Source organism: Coenobita brevimanus, chromosome 25 (assembly GCF_032717465.1).
Source record: "Coenobita brevimanus isolate Jiangsu-jjx chromosome 25, ASM3271746v2, whole genome shotgun sequence".
NCBI classification, from domain to species: Eukaryota; Metazoa; Arthropoda; class Malacostraca; order Decapoda; family Coenobitidae; genus Coenobita; species Coenobita brevimanus.
The window spans coordinates 12,879,360-12,895,638 of record NC_136978.1 but is presented as its reverse complement, the minus strand read 5'-3'; the positions used below and the strand labels follow the sequence as shown (position 1 = coordinate 12,895,638).

Here is a 16,279-nt window from a genome sequence, read left to right as displayed (position 1 = left end):
CTCGGTCTTCCTCTCATGCTTCTCCCAATCCTTAATTCTGGTTCACTTTCTTTGTTCTCTCTCTCTCGCTTCGGCACTGTTCTACTATCCTCCTGTTCCTTCTCCCCCCATCTCTCTCTCTCTCTCTCGCTCAGTTTATCATTCTATCGATTTCCTTTCTCCCTTCCCCTTCTCTCGTTTCTCCCTCGCATGTATATATATTCTCTCTCTCTCTCTCTCTCTCGTTGCCCTTGTCGGAGAGATGCGCTCCACTGAGTGCCCCTCTAGCGTTAACCTCCGATATTACTGTAGGCATGTTGTTATAGTTTTCGTACACTCTCTCTCTCTCTCTCTCTCTCATGAAATCAGGCAAACTTTTACCGTAGATTTAATATTTGTCTCTCCCTTCCACCTATTTTATTCTCTCTCTCTCTCTCTCTCTCTCTCTCTCTCATCTAAACGAGAACCCGGTGGACTAAAGGCTGCTACAACTACATGCTCTTCTCCTACAGCCCCCCATCCACCTTTTGAGGGACCGGGAGGGAGTTGAGGGACGTCTGAATACCCGGGCCAAGTTATATCGGTGCCAGCACGTGAAGGCGTCCCCCTCCAGCAACAAGTTCATCCTGTCCTTATAAAGCGTCTCTCTCTCTCTCTTCTCTCTCTCTCTCTCTCTCTCTCTCTCTCTCTCTCTCTCTCTCTCTCTCTCTCTCTCTCTCTCAGGTACAGCTTCCCCCAACTCCTTGTGTGCATATTCCATTTTCCTTTTGGCTCTGTTTGCCTTGACCCACATCACTCAATCTCTCTCTCTCTCTCATAAAACTGTATTTCTCTCTAACCGTGTATGTAGTTTTGGTGGTCTATCTCTACGTATTCCTGTCTTAACGTCTATCACTCTACAGTATCTATGTCTCGCTGCTCTCACATCTTCCTTCTGACTCACTCTGATCCCTTCAATACGGCTACGTCTTATTATGCTATTCTTCCAGTTTTCAGGCAATTTTATTCAACCGAAGGATATTTTCTTGTGGCCTTTTCTATTCTCTCTCTCTCTCTCTCTCTCTCTCTCTCTCTCTCTCTCTCTCCATGAAATCAGGCAAGCTTTTACCGTAGACTTAATTTTTGTCTCGCCCTTCCACTTCTTATCCCCACTCCCACTCTCTCTCTCTCTCTCTCTCTCTCTCTCTCTCTCTCTCTCTCTCTCTCTCTCTCTCTCTCTCTCTCTCTCTCTCTCCTGGATGGGTTATACACTAATGCCTTCTTCCAAACTGAGCAAAATATCGAACAGAAAAATGTGTCATCGTATCGACAGGGTTAATATCTCATCCTATAACGTCTCTCTCTCTCTCTCTCTCAGCAGCCCCCGGAGACACGTCCAATGGCACACTCTTGCCTTTCATAACCTGAGGGCAAAAAGCTGGTAGTTTGCCTGGCTTGGATGGCTTCATGGAAAGGAGGGAGGGAGGGCTGTGTGTGTGTGTGTGTGTGTGTGTGTGTGTGTGTGTGTGTGTGTGTGTGTGTGTGTGTGTGTGAGAGAGAGAGAGAGAGAGAAAGAGAGAGAGAAACTTCACCCTCCCCAGAGAAATTCCCCGATGTGGTCAGCGATCACTGCAAGAGAACTCCACTTTATGGGGGGTATGGGGAGAGGGGAGAGAAGGGTGTGGGGAGGGGGGAGAGAGGGGTATGCAGAGGGAAGAGAGGGGTATGTGAAGGGTAGAGAGGGGTATGCGATGGGAGAGAGGGGTATGCGATGGGGGAGAGGGGTATGTGAAGGGGGAGAGAGGGATAAGCAAAGGACAGAGAGGGGTATGCGAAGGGGAGAGAGGGGTATACAAGGGAAGAGTGGGGTATGCGAAGGGAAGAGAGGGTATGCAAAGGGGAGAGAGGGGTATGCGATGGGGGAGAGGGGTATGTGAAGGGGAGAGAGGAGTATGCGATGGGGGAGAGGGGTATGTGAAGCGGGAGAGAGGGATATGCAAAGGACAGAGAGGGGTATGCGATAGAGAGAGAGGGGTATGCAAAGGGTAGAGAGGGGTATGCAAAGGGTAGAGAGGGGTATGTGAAGGGGAGAGAGGGGTATGCGATGGGGAGAGAGGGGTATGCGAAGGGGAGAGAGGGGTATGCGATGGGGAGAGAGGGGTATGCGAAGGAAAGAGGGGGATATGCGAAGGGGAGAAAGAGAGAGAGATGCAAAGAGCAGAGATGGGTATGCGAAGGGGGAGAGAGGGAGAGGGGGTATGGGGAGGGGAGAGGAGAGGAAATGGGGGTAGGCTATGATGGCAAGGGGTGTGGGAAGAGAAGAGGGGAAGAGTACAGAGGAAAGCAAACAACTACTGGTATAAGGAGGGCTGTTTGGTATAAGGAAAGTTATTACCAGCAAAACTATTCTCTCAGCTAAAGACAAGGATAGCAAATCACGAAGACAAGGAGGAATAAGGAGGGGAGACGAGGGGAGGAGGGTGTTATGGAGAGAGGAAGAGGGAGTATGGGGAAAGGAGGAAGAGACGATATGAGGGGGAACAGGAGAAGAGGTATGGGGAGGGGAAAGAGGGGGTATGGGAAGAGGAGGAGGAAGAAGACAAGAGGGAGTACGGGAAGAGGTAAAAGGGGAAGGGAGGGTATATGGATGGGGGATGAGGTGAATGGAAGGTATGGGGAGGGGGGAAGAGAAGAAGGTGGGTATGGAGAGGGAAGGAAGGGAGAGGGAGTGTGGGGAGAGGAGAAAGCGTGTGAGGAATGGAGGAAGAGGAAAGACATGGAAAGACGAGGAAGAAAGGAAGAATAAGGAATGAGGAGAGGGGAGGAGAGGAGAGTCGGGACATGGAGAGGGCAGGATGGGGGAAGGGGAAGGGAAATGAAAGTTAGAAGAGGGAGGGGGGAAAGGAGAATGCAAGGAAAGAGAATAGGAAATGAAAGTTAGAAGAGGGGAGGGGGGGAAGGAGAATGTAGGGCAGGGGAAAGGCAATAAGAGGGGAGGAGAGGGGAGAAAGAGGGAAAAAATGAAGGGGAGCAGAAGAACATGAGGGGGAGGAGAGGGGAGTCCAAGATGAAAGGAAAAAAAAAAAAAGGAAAAATCGATGGGAGGTAGAATGTATTGGATGTGGGCCTTGGAGAGAGAGAGAGAGAGAGAGAGAGAGAGAGAGATAACACTAACCTCTAAAATGCCAAGAAAAATGGACTTGGATCAGAACGTGGGTAGTGAAGAACAGGTACAAGAGAGGGAGGAGGAGTGGCGAGGGAGTGAGAGGGAGTGAGGAGGAGATAAAGGAAAGGGAGGGAGGAGAGGGAGGGAATTAAAGGTTATGGTGGTAAGGGGAGTGAGGAGGGAAGGGCAGGTGATCGGAAGGAGGAGGGGTTAATCTAAGGCGAGTTATGGATGGAAAAGGGAAGGGAAGGGAAGGGAAGGGAAGGGAAGGGAAGGGAAGGGAAGGGGAGGGGAGGGGAGGGGAGGGGAGGGGAGGGGAGGAAAGGAAAGGAAAGGAAAGGAAAGAGAAGAGAAGAGAAGAGAAGAGAAGAGAAGAGAAGAGAATGGAAAGGAATGGGTGGAACATGGGTTCATTACACGGGACGGCCCTTCAGGAGGGGTTGCTTGCCTCCACCAATTGATGAGTTTGCTCGGCCAAGCAGACCGGGGTTACTTAACGAAAACACACACAAGCACTGAACATCAATTACATTAATAAACAAAGAGACAGCATAAATTTAATGATACGAGTAAAATGCATACATCATCAGGACTTTGCGAGGAGGATAAAAATATACTTCTCTCTCTCTCTCTCTGTCACGTACCCTGCATGAGTTGGTGGGTGATGTCCTGCCGGAGTACTCAGACATGGAGGAGTAGGTTGAATCCCTCTTGGAGGACAGAGCCCCCAGCAGCGTGTGGGTCTCCGTGGGACCGCCGGCCAGGGGCGTCACCACGCTGTACCGGGGACCGCTGGGAGGAGCACCAGGTCTAGGGGGGGGGGATAAAGGGGGAGAGAAGTTAGTGTTAGCGGAATAGAGGGGAGGAGCGGAGAGTAAGGACATGAGGGTGATTTTTGGAGAGTGGTGTTTTGGAAAAATTTCTTTTTTATGGAGATGGAAGAGTGTACGACAACAACTCTGAGTAGGAAATTCTAGACAGAGAGTTGGAAACAGTGAACTGCAGGGTCCAGAAGGAAGGTGAAACGCTTGAGGAAGTGGATAGTTTTAAGTATGTGGGAAATACTGTATACATATGGCAGGATGGCCAATAGGGCTATAGGAGATCAATGCAGCGGAAAAAAGTATATAATTGGAGAGCGCAGTTGTATTTTGAAGGAAATGAGAGTTAGAATCAAGACTAAGAGAGCCATGGATGAAAGCTTTTTTTAGAGGTTTTCATAGTTCGCCAGCAGGCACGGGGAGGATGAAGGGTGTAAGTAATGGTAAAATCATGAGCGTTATGGAATGCTGGCAGGAATGAAATGTGGAACTGTTGAGTGGATAAAGAGGAATGTGCTAAGATGGTATGGATAAATACAGAGAATGCTTATAGACTCTAAGGAAAGTTTGAGAGCGAGATGGAGGGCACTGTTGGCAGAAGCAGATCTTGCGTGGTATGAAAGAAGAGCGTGGAACAGTATTACGGTGAATGAGAAAAGGAGTGTTTGAGAGAGTGTGAAAGGTACATGCGAGGACTAGGTAACCTGGAAGTAAGTCCGTCATGGCCATCTCGTATCCGGGGGTCCCCAGAAGAATGCAAGGCGTCACAGATGATGAGAGATGAGATGAGGAAGAGAGGGGTACAGGGAAGGAGGAAAGGGGGTAGGAGAGACAGGGGTAAATGTTAGTGTTAGTGGGGGAGAGCGAAGTGAGGGATTGGAAGGATAAAGTGTGGACAATGGAGTTATGAATGGATTTTTTTTTTTTTTGCAGACGAGAGAGAGAGAGAGAGAGAGAGAGAGAGAGAGAGACTTTACATGGATTATTTTACATGCACACAGCATAGAGTAAGAGGAAAAAGGGTTATGTGGGTGGGGACTGAGTTTGTGTGTGTGTGTGTGTGTATATATATATATATATATATATATATATATATACAGATAGATAGATAGATAGATACATACATATAGATAGATAGATATTATATAGATAGATAGATACATACATACATATATATATATAGATAGATAGATAGATAGACATATATATATATATATATATATATATATATATATATATATATTCTGCAATGTAAAAGTTAGAGAGAAAAGAGGTATAAAAGTGGCGAGAGGGGGGAGGTTAGTGAGGTTAGCTAAGGATTTATTTAAAGCAGAAAGGAGTTAAAGATTCAAAACCTGAAAAAGTTTTCCCTTCAGAAAAAATAACAAAGGAAACCAAAATACAGATCTGTCATATCTGAGATACTTCGACACACTGCGATACTTTTGTCATTATAACGCAGCCAAGTTTTATGTTCTTTTGTAGATTACATCACAGCGCGTAATAAAAAAAAAGGCTGTTTCAATAACGTTTTCGTGGCACTTCCTCATGATTAGCCTCATATTACAGCACTAATCTGCTGCTACAATTTACCGTTCAAGATGGCCAGTTGGCAATGTTAGGCTAGGTTAAAGGAAATGAGTATAGCAGTGGTATTCGCCAGTGCTTGGGTTAGCTAAGTTGCCAACAACTGGTATACTAAGTTGCAGACAAATGGTATACTAAGTTGCAGACAAATGGTATACTAAGTTGCAGACAAATGGTATACTAAGTTGTGGACAAATGGTACACCATGTTGCGGACAAATGGTATAACTGGGTGTACTATGCAACAATCGTAATCTGTTCATGCACCACCCACTCCACCAGGTGTGTGTGTGGGGGGGGAGCTGTCCAAATGGTGTTCATGACCTTGTGGTGATATCTATACTCTTGCAAATATTCAACACTGGCTTGAAAACCGTGAACACACACACACACACATCGCGTATGATCTACACATATAAATAATGTACATATGTATGTACAGCACGGCCTCGCTTTTACGATTTCAGTGAGTTTATCCTAAACATCGTACAACGATTTTGGTGTTTACAAAGATCGCACAAATGAGAGAATTTCGTTGAACGAGAAAAAAGATATCACAGTTCGTACACGCGTACAAGGTATTCAAAAATTATTATTACAGACCTTATTTTAATTATTGCTCGTATAAACGAATGGTTAAATACCAATGGATTTATATTTGTATGTATGTATATACAGTATGTGTGCATCTCTCTCTCTCTCTCTCTCTCTAGGTATTTCGGCGCTGACCGGTGACATGGACTATTATCAATATTCCTTTAAATATTCTGCCTGAATGGAAGGGACGTAAGTACACCAAAGTGAGCACGGACAGAATACAATTAGGACAGTGGTGGTGGTGGTGGTGGGGTGAGGCGAGCAGTTGAGTGGCCATCAGAACAATGCCACCAGACACACCAAGGAGATCAACCTCTCTCTCTCTCTCTCGTCAGCCAGCCTCAGACCACCCTATGGCAAGCACCTCTCCCAGCTTTCTTCACCCCTAACATAATTGCCTGTTAGCTTAGTCCAAACCAATTAGGCTTAGCTACGAATCTCACCATTCCAATCAGTTCTCCGCCCACCTCATCCTCTCACTCCATCTCATTGCCAGTCTCTTATCCTAGTTACCCATCCGTTACCTGTTTGTCCTAAAATATGACTTACTCACGTCTGTATTCTTTTCCTGCCATTTCATCTTTTACTTTTCTTCTTTTCCCTTGACCAACGAACGATTTTCATGTTTCTCTATATAATATCTGGTACTATCCACTCCATTCCAACCTGGGCACTCCTACCCTTCCGATCTGAAGTCTTTTCAAGCTGGTGATGATAGTTCCATAATCCCTCCATATCTGTTCTTAACCTGATTTCTCACCCACGAACTGGCACTGTGTGAACTGCCTGTCCTACGTATTTACGGTATATTAAGATTTTTTGGTTATTTATGGCCATTTTAAGCAAAGCAGTAGAACAACATATTTTAACCTCTTTATTCTGAGGACGCGTATCTTGCTGTCTTCTTGCTATCTCCAGACGATTCTAATTGAACTTAGATAAGACAGTATTGTAGTGAGGGAATGAAATAAAGGCAAAATCCATCTCCTCCAGGTCAAAAAATCCTCCGTAAGCTGAAGAAAATTGTTTGGAGGCAACAAGAATGAACTAATTCAACACCTGGTTCAAACTTAATAAATTCCTTAAAGAGAACCCGCCATCATCTTTATTGAGAATATTGCTGAGATCTGATGGTTTCGCCACCATTTCTTTACGCCCATTACTTTACTCTTATCACGCTGGTTTGGCCCAGATTTTCGTCGATTTGCTGTTTAACTTCGCATAGCTCGACAGGAGGACACGACAATACTACAGCTCTGCGTCCCTTCCTTTGCACTTCTTCGTGTCTAGCATCGCATTCTGGTGCTAAGCCATTGTTACGACTGAGCATTCAATGTGGAGAGAGGTCAGTTTTAGACCAGGTTAAAGTAAAGGGGGTATAGTATCACATATGCTTCATTTTATTCGGAGCAAACTATCGAACAGTTAAGTACATTTTTTAATTTTTATTATTATTATTTTTTTTAATTGAAGGAGTCAGTGAAGGAAGCATCCACCCCTCCCAGTTCAAGTCTACCCTGAAATTATTTAACCGACTGAAGTAACCATAAACAAATAAATGAATAAATAAAATTAAACAGAAGTCGGGCTGAAGGAGTAAGCCCTTTTTTTTTTTTTTTTTTTTTTTTTTTTTTTAATAAATAATAAAGTACTGTAACTCAGTGTAACTTCATCTCTCAGTCTGAACAACAAACAACAATAACCTTAACACGACTAACGCTTACCAATGCATAAAATTACTCTGTTTTTAATCCCCCTTTTTTTATCAAACATATTACCACTATGCCGGGAATCGAACCCGGGACTCTCAGATGAAAGCCAGGCAGCAATCCACTACGCCACGAGCAGGTAAAAGTTATCTCACAGTGTCACAATCTTGTAACCAATGTCCCTCCGCCCCCCGCCACCCCCCCCCCCCCGTGGGCATGAAGAGGTTGAGATAACCCCCTGGCACTCGGGCAAGTAGTTGCTTTTAATCTATCCCAAGCACTTACGACAGGTCAGAATGAAGAGAGAAATCTGTACTTTACACAGGAAAAATCATCCAGTATGGTAACACTATGCCGGGAATCGAAAATGGGTCTCTCAGGCGAGTTCCAGGCAGAAATCAACTACGCCACGGAGGGACATTGGTTACAAGATTGTTTAATGTGAGATAACTTTTACCTGGTCGTGGCGTAGTGGACTGCCACCTGGCTCTCACCTGAGAGTTCCGGGTTTGGTTCCCGGCATAGTGTTAATATCTATCTATCTATCTATTGCCAGACGCCTCAATCCCGTTTGGGGTGGCCACAAACAAATTGCCTCCAAGTCGCCCTGTCCCCCGCCATTTCACTGCCCTGCTCCCAACTCACACCCCCCTCTCTCATATACCTCTCCACCGCATCCCTCCATCTCACCCTCGGCCTCCCCCTCCCTCTTACCCTCTCCACCTCACTCACATATACTCTCTTTGTCAGCCTTTCACCCTCCATCCTCTCCACATGGCCAAACCACCTCAGTGTGTTCTCATAACGCTTCCTATCACATCCACATCCACACCACAACGCTCCTTTATATCCTAATTCGTCAGCCTCTCTCTCCATGTGACTCCACAGGCTCCTCTTAAATAACTCATTTCCACAGTTCTCAGTGAGCTCTTGTGTCCTTCCAACAACGTCCAAGCTTCACTTCCGTACGTTAGAGTTGGTATCACAATACTGTCATGTAGTAACTTTTTCACTTCCATGCTCACTGGTAATGTACTGGATGATTTTTCCTGTGTAAAGTACAGGTTTCTCTCTCCCCTAATTTTACTTTATTTTTTTATTTTCTTCTTTGCCACTATGGTTCATTAAGGCAAACACTTGGCCTCCCGCTGTGTTTGGGATCTATTCTGCTGTTTATAGAGCTCAACTGGTCTTTGCGGTTACTGATATGTCTCAGTATAGAGTCTGCAGATTTAACTCTCCATTCTGATGATAAGTGTGTATACTCTCTTTTTACTTCAGTTTTTGCTCTCTCTCTCTCTCTCTCTCTCTCTCTCTCTCTCTCTCACTGCACTTCCACACAAGCCTCACCTCTCCCTCTCTTATCCTACCTCCCCCACCCACCTCCTTCTCTCTAGTCTTGTCTCCAAATCCCTTCTTTACTGGTATCTTTCCCCCTCCCCCCTACCCCCTCTCTCTCTCTCAAACTAGGCCAAACACCTTCACTGCACTGCTGGCATCTAGAGTCAAGGGAAGCCCAGCGTCGAGGATGAGAGAGAGAGAGAGAGAGAGAGAGAGACAGACAGACAGACAGTGTGTGTGTGTGTGTGTGTGTGTGTGTGTGTGTGTGTGTGTGTGTGTGTGTGTGAGGAATGAAAGGGTATGAAGTGACGACCAGAGAGGGCTGGGCGAGGAGAACAGAAGAGAGGATGAAAAGGAAAACGAGTGGCAAAGGAGAGAAAGAAAAGAGAAGGAAAAGAGAAAGGAGGAGAAGAATGGGAGTGGAGAGCAGAGGTAAAGAGGAAAGAAAAGATAAAAGGAATGGAGAGAGGAGAGGGGATGAGAGAGAAGTGGAGAGGAAAGAAGAGAGGAGAGGAGAGGAGAGAAGAGAAGAGAAGAACAGAAAAGAAAAAACAAAACAGGACATAAAAGAGAAATAAAAAGAGGCAAGGAAAACGTACATCACAAATCCAAGAAGAGCAGCGAAAAGAGGAGACAAAATGTGAGAAGAGCAAAAGAAAACAGGAAAAAGAGAGAAAAGAGGATTTGAGGGGTGGCAAGGTTTGTGATAAGGATAGATTCATGACAAGAGAAAAGAATGGAGAAAAGAGACAAGAAAATAAAAATAAAGAGGAATGGGAGAATAAACTAGAAGAAAAGGAAAAAGGAAAGAGAGGAGATGAAAAGAGAAGGGAAGAGAAGAGAAGAGAAAAGAAGAGAAGAGAAGAGGAGAATAGAAGAAACAGAAAAGAGAGAAAAAGAGAAGATGGGTGCAAGAACTGGCAGTCGAAAAAATAAAAAAAAATCACAAAAAGTAAGGCAGACTCATAAAAGGAACTGTGTATACGAGGAACGGATGAAAAGATGCACGAGAGGAGCAGGGAGGAGAGGAGAGGAGAGGAGAGAGAAATGGGAAGGGAGGGAAAGAGATGACGTGAAGAGAAGAGCAGGGAGAAGAGAGGGGAAGAGAGAGAGAAGAAGTGAAAAAGAGAAGAGAAGAGAACGGAGAGAAAAGAGAAGCAAACACAAGTAGCAGGTGAGAAGTTAGGGGGTTGGGCAGTAAGCCAAGTAAAAAGTAGGAGAGGGTCGTAAAATGCAGGAGAGGATCGTAAGAAGCAGGAGAGGATCGTAAGAAGCAGGAGAGGATCGTAAGAAGCAGGAGAGGATCGTAAGAAGCAGGAGAGGATCGTAAAATGTAGGATAGGATCGTAAAAGTTGGGAGAGGATCGTAAAATGCAGGAGAGGATCGTAAAAAGTAGGAGAGAATCGTAAAAGGTATGAGAGAATCGTAAAAAGTAGGAGAATCGTAAAAAGTGGGAGGATCGTAGAAAGTTGGAGGGGATCGTAAAGGCAGACGATGTTGCTGTGGCCCCAGGTTCATTTGAAACGTGAACCCGGTGAACTGCAGGCTGGATTGACCCCTTCTCCTGCAGCCCCCCATCCTCCTCCTTTCAGGGAATAGGGAGGGAGAAGAGTGAGGTCTGTATGGGGGGAGAGAGAGAGAGAGAGCACAACTAAAGGACTGGACGAGAGGTGAAACGGTTAAAGTCAAAGAAAATATATTAAAAAAAAAGAGAAAAGAGAACTGAAGAGCAAAGAAGAGAAGAGAATGGCGAAGAGAAAGGAATGTAAGACGAAAGTATTGAAGACTGGAAATGGAGAAGGGATAAGGAAAGAAGAGGGAAAAGAGCGAAGAAGATTAAATAAGAGAAAAGAAGAGCGAAGAAGAGAAAAGAAGAATGAAAGGAAATGAAAAAGAGCAAAGAAGAGAAGAGCTAAGAAATGAAGCGAGAAGAAAAGCAGAGAAGAGAAGACAAAGAGAAAAGAAAAGAAAAAGCAAAAAAGAGAAAAGCAAAATGAAAGACGAGGAGCAAAGAAGAGAAAAGAAAGGAGAAAAAGAGCAAAGAACAGAAAAGAAGAGCGAAGAAGAGAAGCTAATGGAGAAGAGGGGAAGACAAGATGAAAATTAAGAAGACTGGATAAGGAGAAAAGAGAGAAAAGAAGAGCAAAGAGGAGAGAAAAATGGAGATGAGATAGGAAAGCAAGAAGATAAAAATTAAGATGACTGGAGAAAGAAGAAAGAGAAGAGAGAGAAAGAGCGAAGAAGAGAAGAGAAAGGGGAAGAGAGGAAGGCAAGAAGATAAAAATAAAGACTGGAAAAAGAGAAAGGATACAAGAGAGATATGAACACGAAAGGTGATGGAGAGAGAATCGAAGGAGAGACACAGGAAGGTGAATGGAAAAGAGAAAAGAGGAGAGGAGAAGAAGAGACAAGAGGAGAAAGAAGAAAAGAGGAGAGGAGAAGAGACAAGAGGAGAAAGAAGAAAAGAAGAGACAAGAGGAGAAAGAAGAAAAGAAGAGACAAGAGGAGAAAGAAGAAAAGAAGAGACAAGAGGAGAAAGAAGAAAAGAAGAGAGGAGAAGAGACAAGAGGGGAAAGTAGAAAAGAAGAGATGAGAAGAAGAGACAAGAGGAGAAAGAAGAAAAGAAGAGACAAGAGGAGGAAAGGAGAAAAGAAGAGAAAAGAGACAAGAGGAGGAAAGGAGAAAAAAAGAGATGAGAAGAAGAGACAAGAGGAGAAGAAGAAAAGAAGAGAGAAGAGAGGAAAAAGAAGAAAAGAAGAGAGAAGAGAGGAGAAGAGGCAAGAGAGAAAAAAAAAAACAGAAGGAAGGCACAAAAAACGAAAGGCTGAAAGAAGTTAAGTAAAGAGTAGTACAGGAAAATTAGAAATGGAACAGGGTACCAGGAAACCCCACTGCAGAAGGAAAAGTGAGAGAGAGAGAGAGAGAGAGAGAGCATAAAAACAGCAATAGGAGCAAGATAACGACCTGGACTGAACAGCGAGAAGAGCAAAAATACACATGAAAAAAGTTTAACGCCTCCTGACACCCACACCCTCGAGGAGGAGAGAGAGAGAGAGAGAGGAGAGGGGGGGGGAAGGGAGAGAGGAGGGAAGGAAGGGAATGAGAGGTAAGAAGAGTTATAAGCGGAGTGGTTGCTAGGAGAGAAGGGAGGGGAGGGGAGCGGAGGAGAAGGGAGGGGACGGAAGGAGGGGAAATGAGAGGTAAGAGAAAGAGTTCAGTGCGGGGTGGAGGGTAGGAAAGAAGTGAGGGGAAGGAAAGAGAGCAGAGGAGAGGAGAGGGGAAGAAGAGGTAATGAGATGTATAAGAAGGAGTTAAAAGTGGAGGGGAGGGGAGGGGAGGGGAGGGGAGGGGAGGGGCTGGGCTGGGCTGGGCTGGGCTGGGCGGGGCGGGGCGGGGCGGGGAGGGGAGGAAATGAAAGGTGTGGGAAGGGGTTAAAAGCAGAGTGGAGGCTGGGGAATTTGAAGTGAGGGGAAAGAAGAGGAGCAGAGGAGAGGAGAGGGAATAAGAGGAGAAGGACAATATAAGTACACATGAAAAAAAGGAGGAAGACCGAACAATGAGAGAGAGAGAGAGAGAGAGATGAGAAGAGGGGCGAGGAAAGGTGATGGGAAGCGAGGCAACCAGAAGCGAGGATAGGTGAAGGAAGAAATGATAAATGTAAGAAGATAACACGAAAAAAGGAGTGAAACAAATGTACCCTACTGAAGGAGAGGAAAGAGGAAGACAATAGTGAAAAAAAAAAAAAAAAAAAAAAAACAGCTACGCGAAAACAGCGCCAAATAAAGAAGACAAATGGCTTCTGGGAACACGTGAAAGAAAAATAGTAAAGAAGAGAGGAGGGGAAGAAGAGGCAAGAGATTAAGAGGACAGGAAGTTATGGGAAAGAAGGGAGTAGATGAGAAAAGAGAGCATAGGAGAGGAGAGGAAATAAGTTAAGGGGAAAAGACAGAAAGAAAGGAAAGGAGAAGAGGAGAGAATGGAGGAAGTAAGGTAGGATGAGAAATGCTAGAAGGGGAGAAGAGAGGGAAAAAGGAAGAAAGGAGGATGTGAGACGGAACAGAAGAAGAAGGGAGATAAAAGGTAAGAAAAAGGGGATGGAAGAAAGTAAAGGATGAGAAATGACAGAAGAGATAGGAAGGAAGGAGGACATGGAAAGAAAGCACACACAAACACACACACACACACACACACACACACACACACACACACACACACACACACACACAAGAAAAGGAGAAAGGAGGGGGGACAATTCAGAAAGCAGCCAGCACAACACCAGGCAGCCTCACTCCACAACATGAAATTCTATGTAGCCTGAGGGAGAAGTAATAAGTACAATCAAATAATCCCTAATTTTCTCCGTAACGCTCCCGGTTGCTATGACTACGTTTTCTCTTAGAACCACCTCCTACGTCTGGGGAGAGAGAGAGAGAGAGAGAGAGGAGTAACAGGAGAATGGACTCAAAGGGAGAAATTCAAACAGTATTCCACCTCACCTACACTCTTTTCACCTCAACTTAGCCCAGATTTTCGTCCTTTTACAGAAAATTTCACGTAGCTCAGTGGCACAATAAGACAATACTACGGCTCTACATCCATTCCACAGCACTTCTTCGTAACTAGCATCATACGCTAGTGTTAATCTCATGTTACAACTCAGCATTCATGATGAAGAGATGGCAATTTTCGGCCAAGTTAGAGTAAAAAGAGTATAGTTAAGAAAGGGATGGACAGGGTGGAGGGGGGGGGATGGGAGGAGAAGAGGAGGAAGAAAGAAGGGAGAAGGACGAAGGAAGGGAAGACGAGAAGGAAGAAGGAAGGGAAGCAAAGAGAAGGATGAAGTAAGGGAAGGAGAGAGAAGGATGAAGTAAGGGAAGGAGAGAGAAGGATGAAGTAAGGGAAGGAGAGAGAAGGATGAAGTTTGGGAAGGAGAGGGAAGGATGAAGTAAGGGAAGGAGAGGGAAGGATGAAGTAAGGGAAGGAGAAAGAAGAAGTAAGGGAAGAAGGAAGAAATAAGGGAAGGGGAGAAGGAAGGATGAAGTTTGGGAAGGAGAGGGAAGGATGAAGTAAAGGAAGGAGAGAGAAGGATGAAGTAAGGGAAGGAGAAAGAAGAAGTAAGGGAAGAAGGAAGAAATAAGGGAAGGGGAGAAGGAAGAAGGGGAGGGGAGAAGGAAGAAGGAAGGGAAGAGGAGAAGGACGAAATAAAGTAAGGGGAGAAGGAGGAATGAAGGGAACGAGAGGATGAAAGGATAAAATGTGAGATGAAGAAATTAAAAAAAAGTGAGAGACGGCAAAAAGATAAGAGGAATGGAACAAAAGAAATAAAAGATGAGAGAACCAGGAAAAAGAATGGAGGGAAGAAAACAGAAAACGAAAGGTAAGGAAAGAAAATAATAGGGAAGGAGGAAAGATGGAAAACAGGAAACCGAAGAAGAAAACAAGGAAGGGGAAGAAAAGAGAACAGAGGATATAAAGAAGGAAGAAAAAAAATAGGAAATGGGAGAGAAACAGAAAATTAACCCAAATCAAAAATATTCGAGTATGATTGGATATAAAATAGTTATGGAAAAAGAGAGGAAGGAGGAAAAAGAGAGAAAGGGGAGGAAGGAAAAGAGAGGATAGAGTAGGAGGAAAGGAGGGAAGAGAGAAGAGAACGGGAATGGTGAGAGAAGAGATAAAGAGGTATGAGAAAGGAAAGTCGGTGGTGAGAGAGAGAGAGAGAGAGAGAGAGAGAGAGAGAGAGAGAGAGAGAGAGAGAGAGAGAGAGAGAGAGAGAGAGAGATTAGGTCAACGTGAATGAATCCAAATTAATAAAGTTTAAACCACCTTGCATTCCTACACCCTCGACACCAGGAGAGAGAGAGAGAGAGGGGGGGGGGAGAAAGGAGGGGAGGAATGATAGGAGAAAAGGAGAAGAGCCAAAAGAGAGAAAAAGTAAGATAAGAGAAGAGAAGAGATAGGAGGGGAGGAAGAGAGACGAAAAAAAATGATACGACAAAAAGGGAAGAGAGACAAAGTGAGTAAAGTAATATAAGAGAGGAGAAGAGAGAGGAGGGGAGAAAGAGATACGAGATATGATAGGAGAAGAGAGGATGAGAGAGCCAAAAGAGAGAAAAGTAACACCACATAAGAAGAGAAGAAAAGAGAAGGGAGGGGATGAGAGAAGAGAAATGATAGGAGAATAGGAGAAGAGAAAGCCAAAAGAGAGAAAAATAATATAAGAGGAGAGAGGAAAAGAGAAATGGAAATAGATGAGGGGAGGAGAGAAGAGAAAAGGAGAGAAAAAGAGTCAAGTGTGGGAAAGAGGAGGATGAAAGAAAAATAATGGAAGAAGAGAGGAGAGGATAAAGATGAAAGTAGGAGTAGAAAGGAGGAGGAAAGGAAGTAGGTCAGAGGAGGAGAAGAAAGGAAGTGGAAGAGGGAGATGAAGAGAGGAAGAGGAAGATGTGAGAAAAGAAGAAGGAAACAGCGAACAGCAATAACAACCTGAATAGAGGGAAATGAAGGAAGTTTGAACCATCACTTTAAACCCACACACTCGATTTCACGAGAGAGAGAGAGAGAGAGAGAGAGAGAGAGAGAGAGAGAGAGAGAGAGGAGTGACGTGGGGGGAGGGAGGAATGGAGTGATGAGAAAAGAATGAAAGGGAAACGAAAATGAAACAGAATAAAAGTGAGAGGGAGAGGAAAAGGGAAATGAAAGACAAGAAAAGAAGGAAAAGGAAAAGATACAGGAAAATGGGAGGGTAAAGAAAAAGTGACAGAAGGAAGGGGTAGAAAGGAGAACAGGAGGAAAAGAAGAGGAGGAAAGAAGGACAGAGAAGGGTGAAGAGAAGTAACAGAGGACTGAGGAAAGGGAAGACAGGAACGACGAGAGAAAGGGTGATGTGAAAGAAGAAAAGATGACAGAACAGTAAAGGCAGACCTAACATAATCCAACAATAAAGCGAGACACAACGTAACAGTGAAGCCAGACATAACGTAACGGTAGGCTTAATATGGATCGTAAAAAGTGAACAGAGTCAAATAAAGAAAGATTAGGCCTTTATCTGACACTCAAACCCTGGATTAGACGTGTTAAGAGCGGTGATAGCAGGAAGA

At 44.6% G+C, this 16,279-nt stretch overlaps 1 protein-coding gene across 1 annotated transcript in view; it reads right to left on the bottom strand.

Annotated features, from left to right (window-relative positions):
• LOC145393776 (synaptotagmin-5-like) overlaps window positions 1–16,279 on the bottom strand; it is a 160,482-nt gene that overhangs the window by 46,116 nt on the left and 98,087 nt on the right. Inside the window, exon 4 of the mRNA XM_080267826.1 lies at window positions 3,769–3,934. Within this exon, the coding sequence (XP_080123952.1) occupies window positions 3,769–3,934 (166 nt within the window). The remainder of the gene's footprint in view (window positions 1–3,768; window positions 3,935–16,279) is intronic.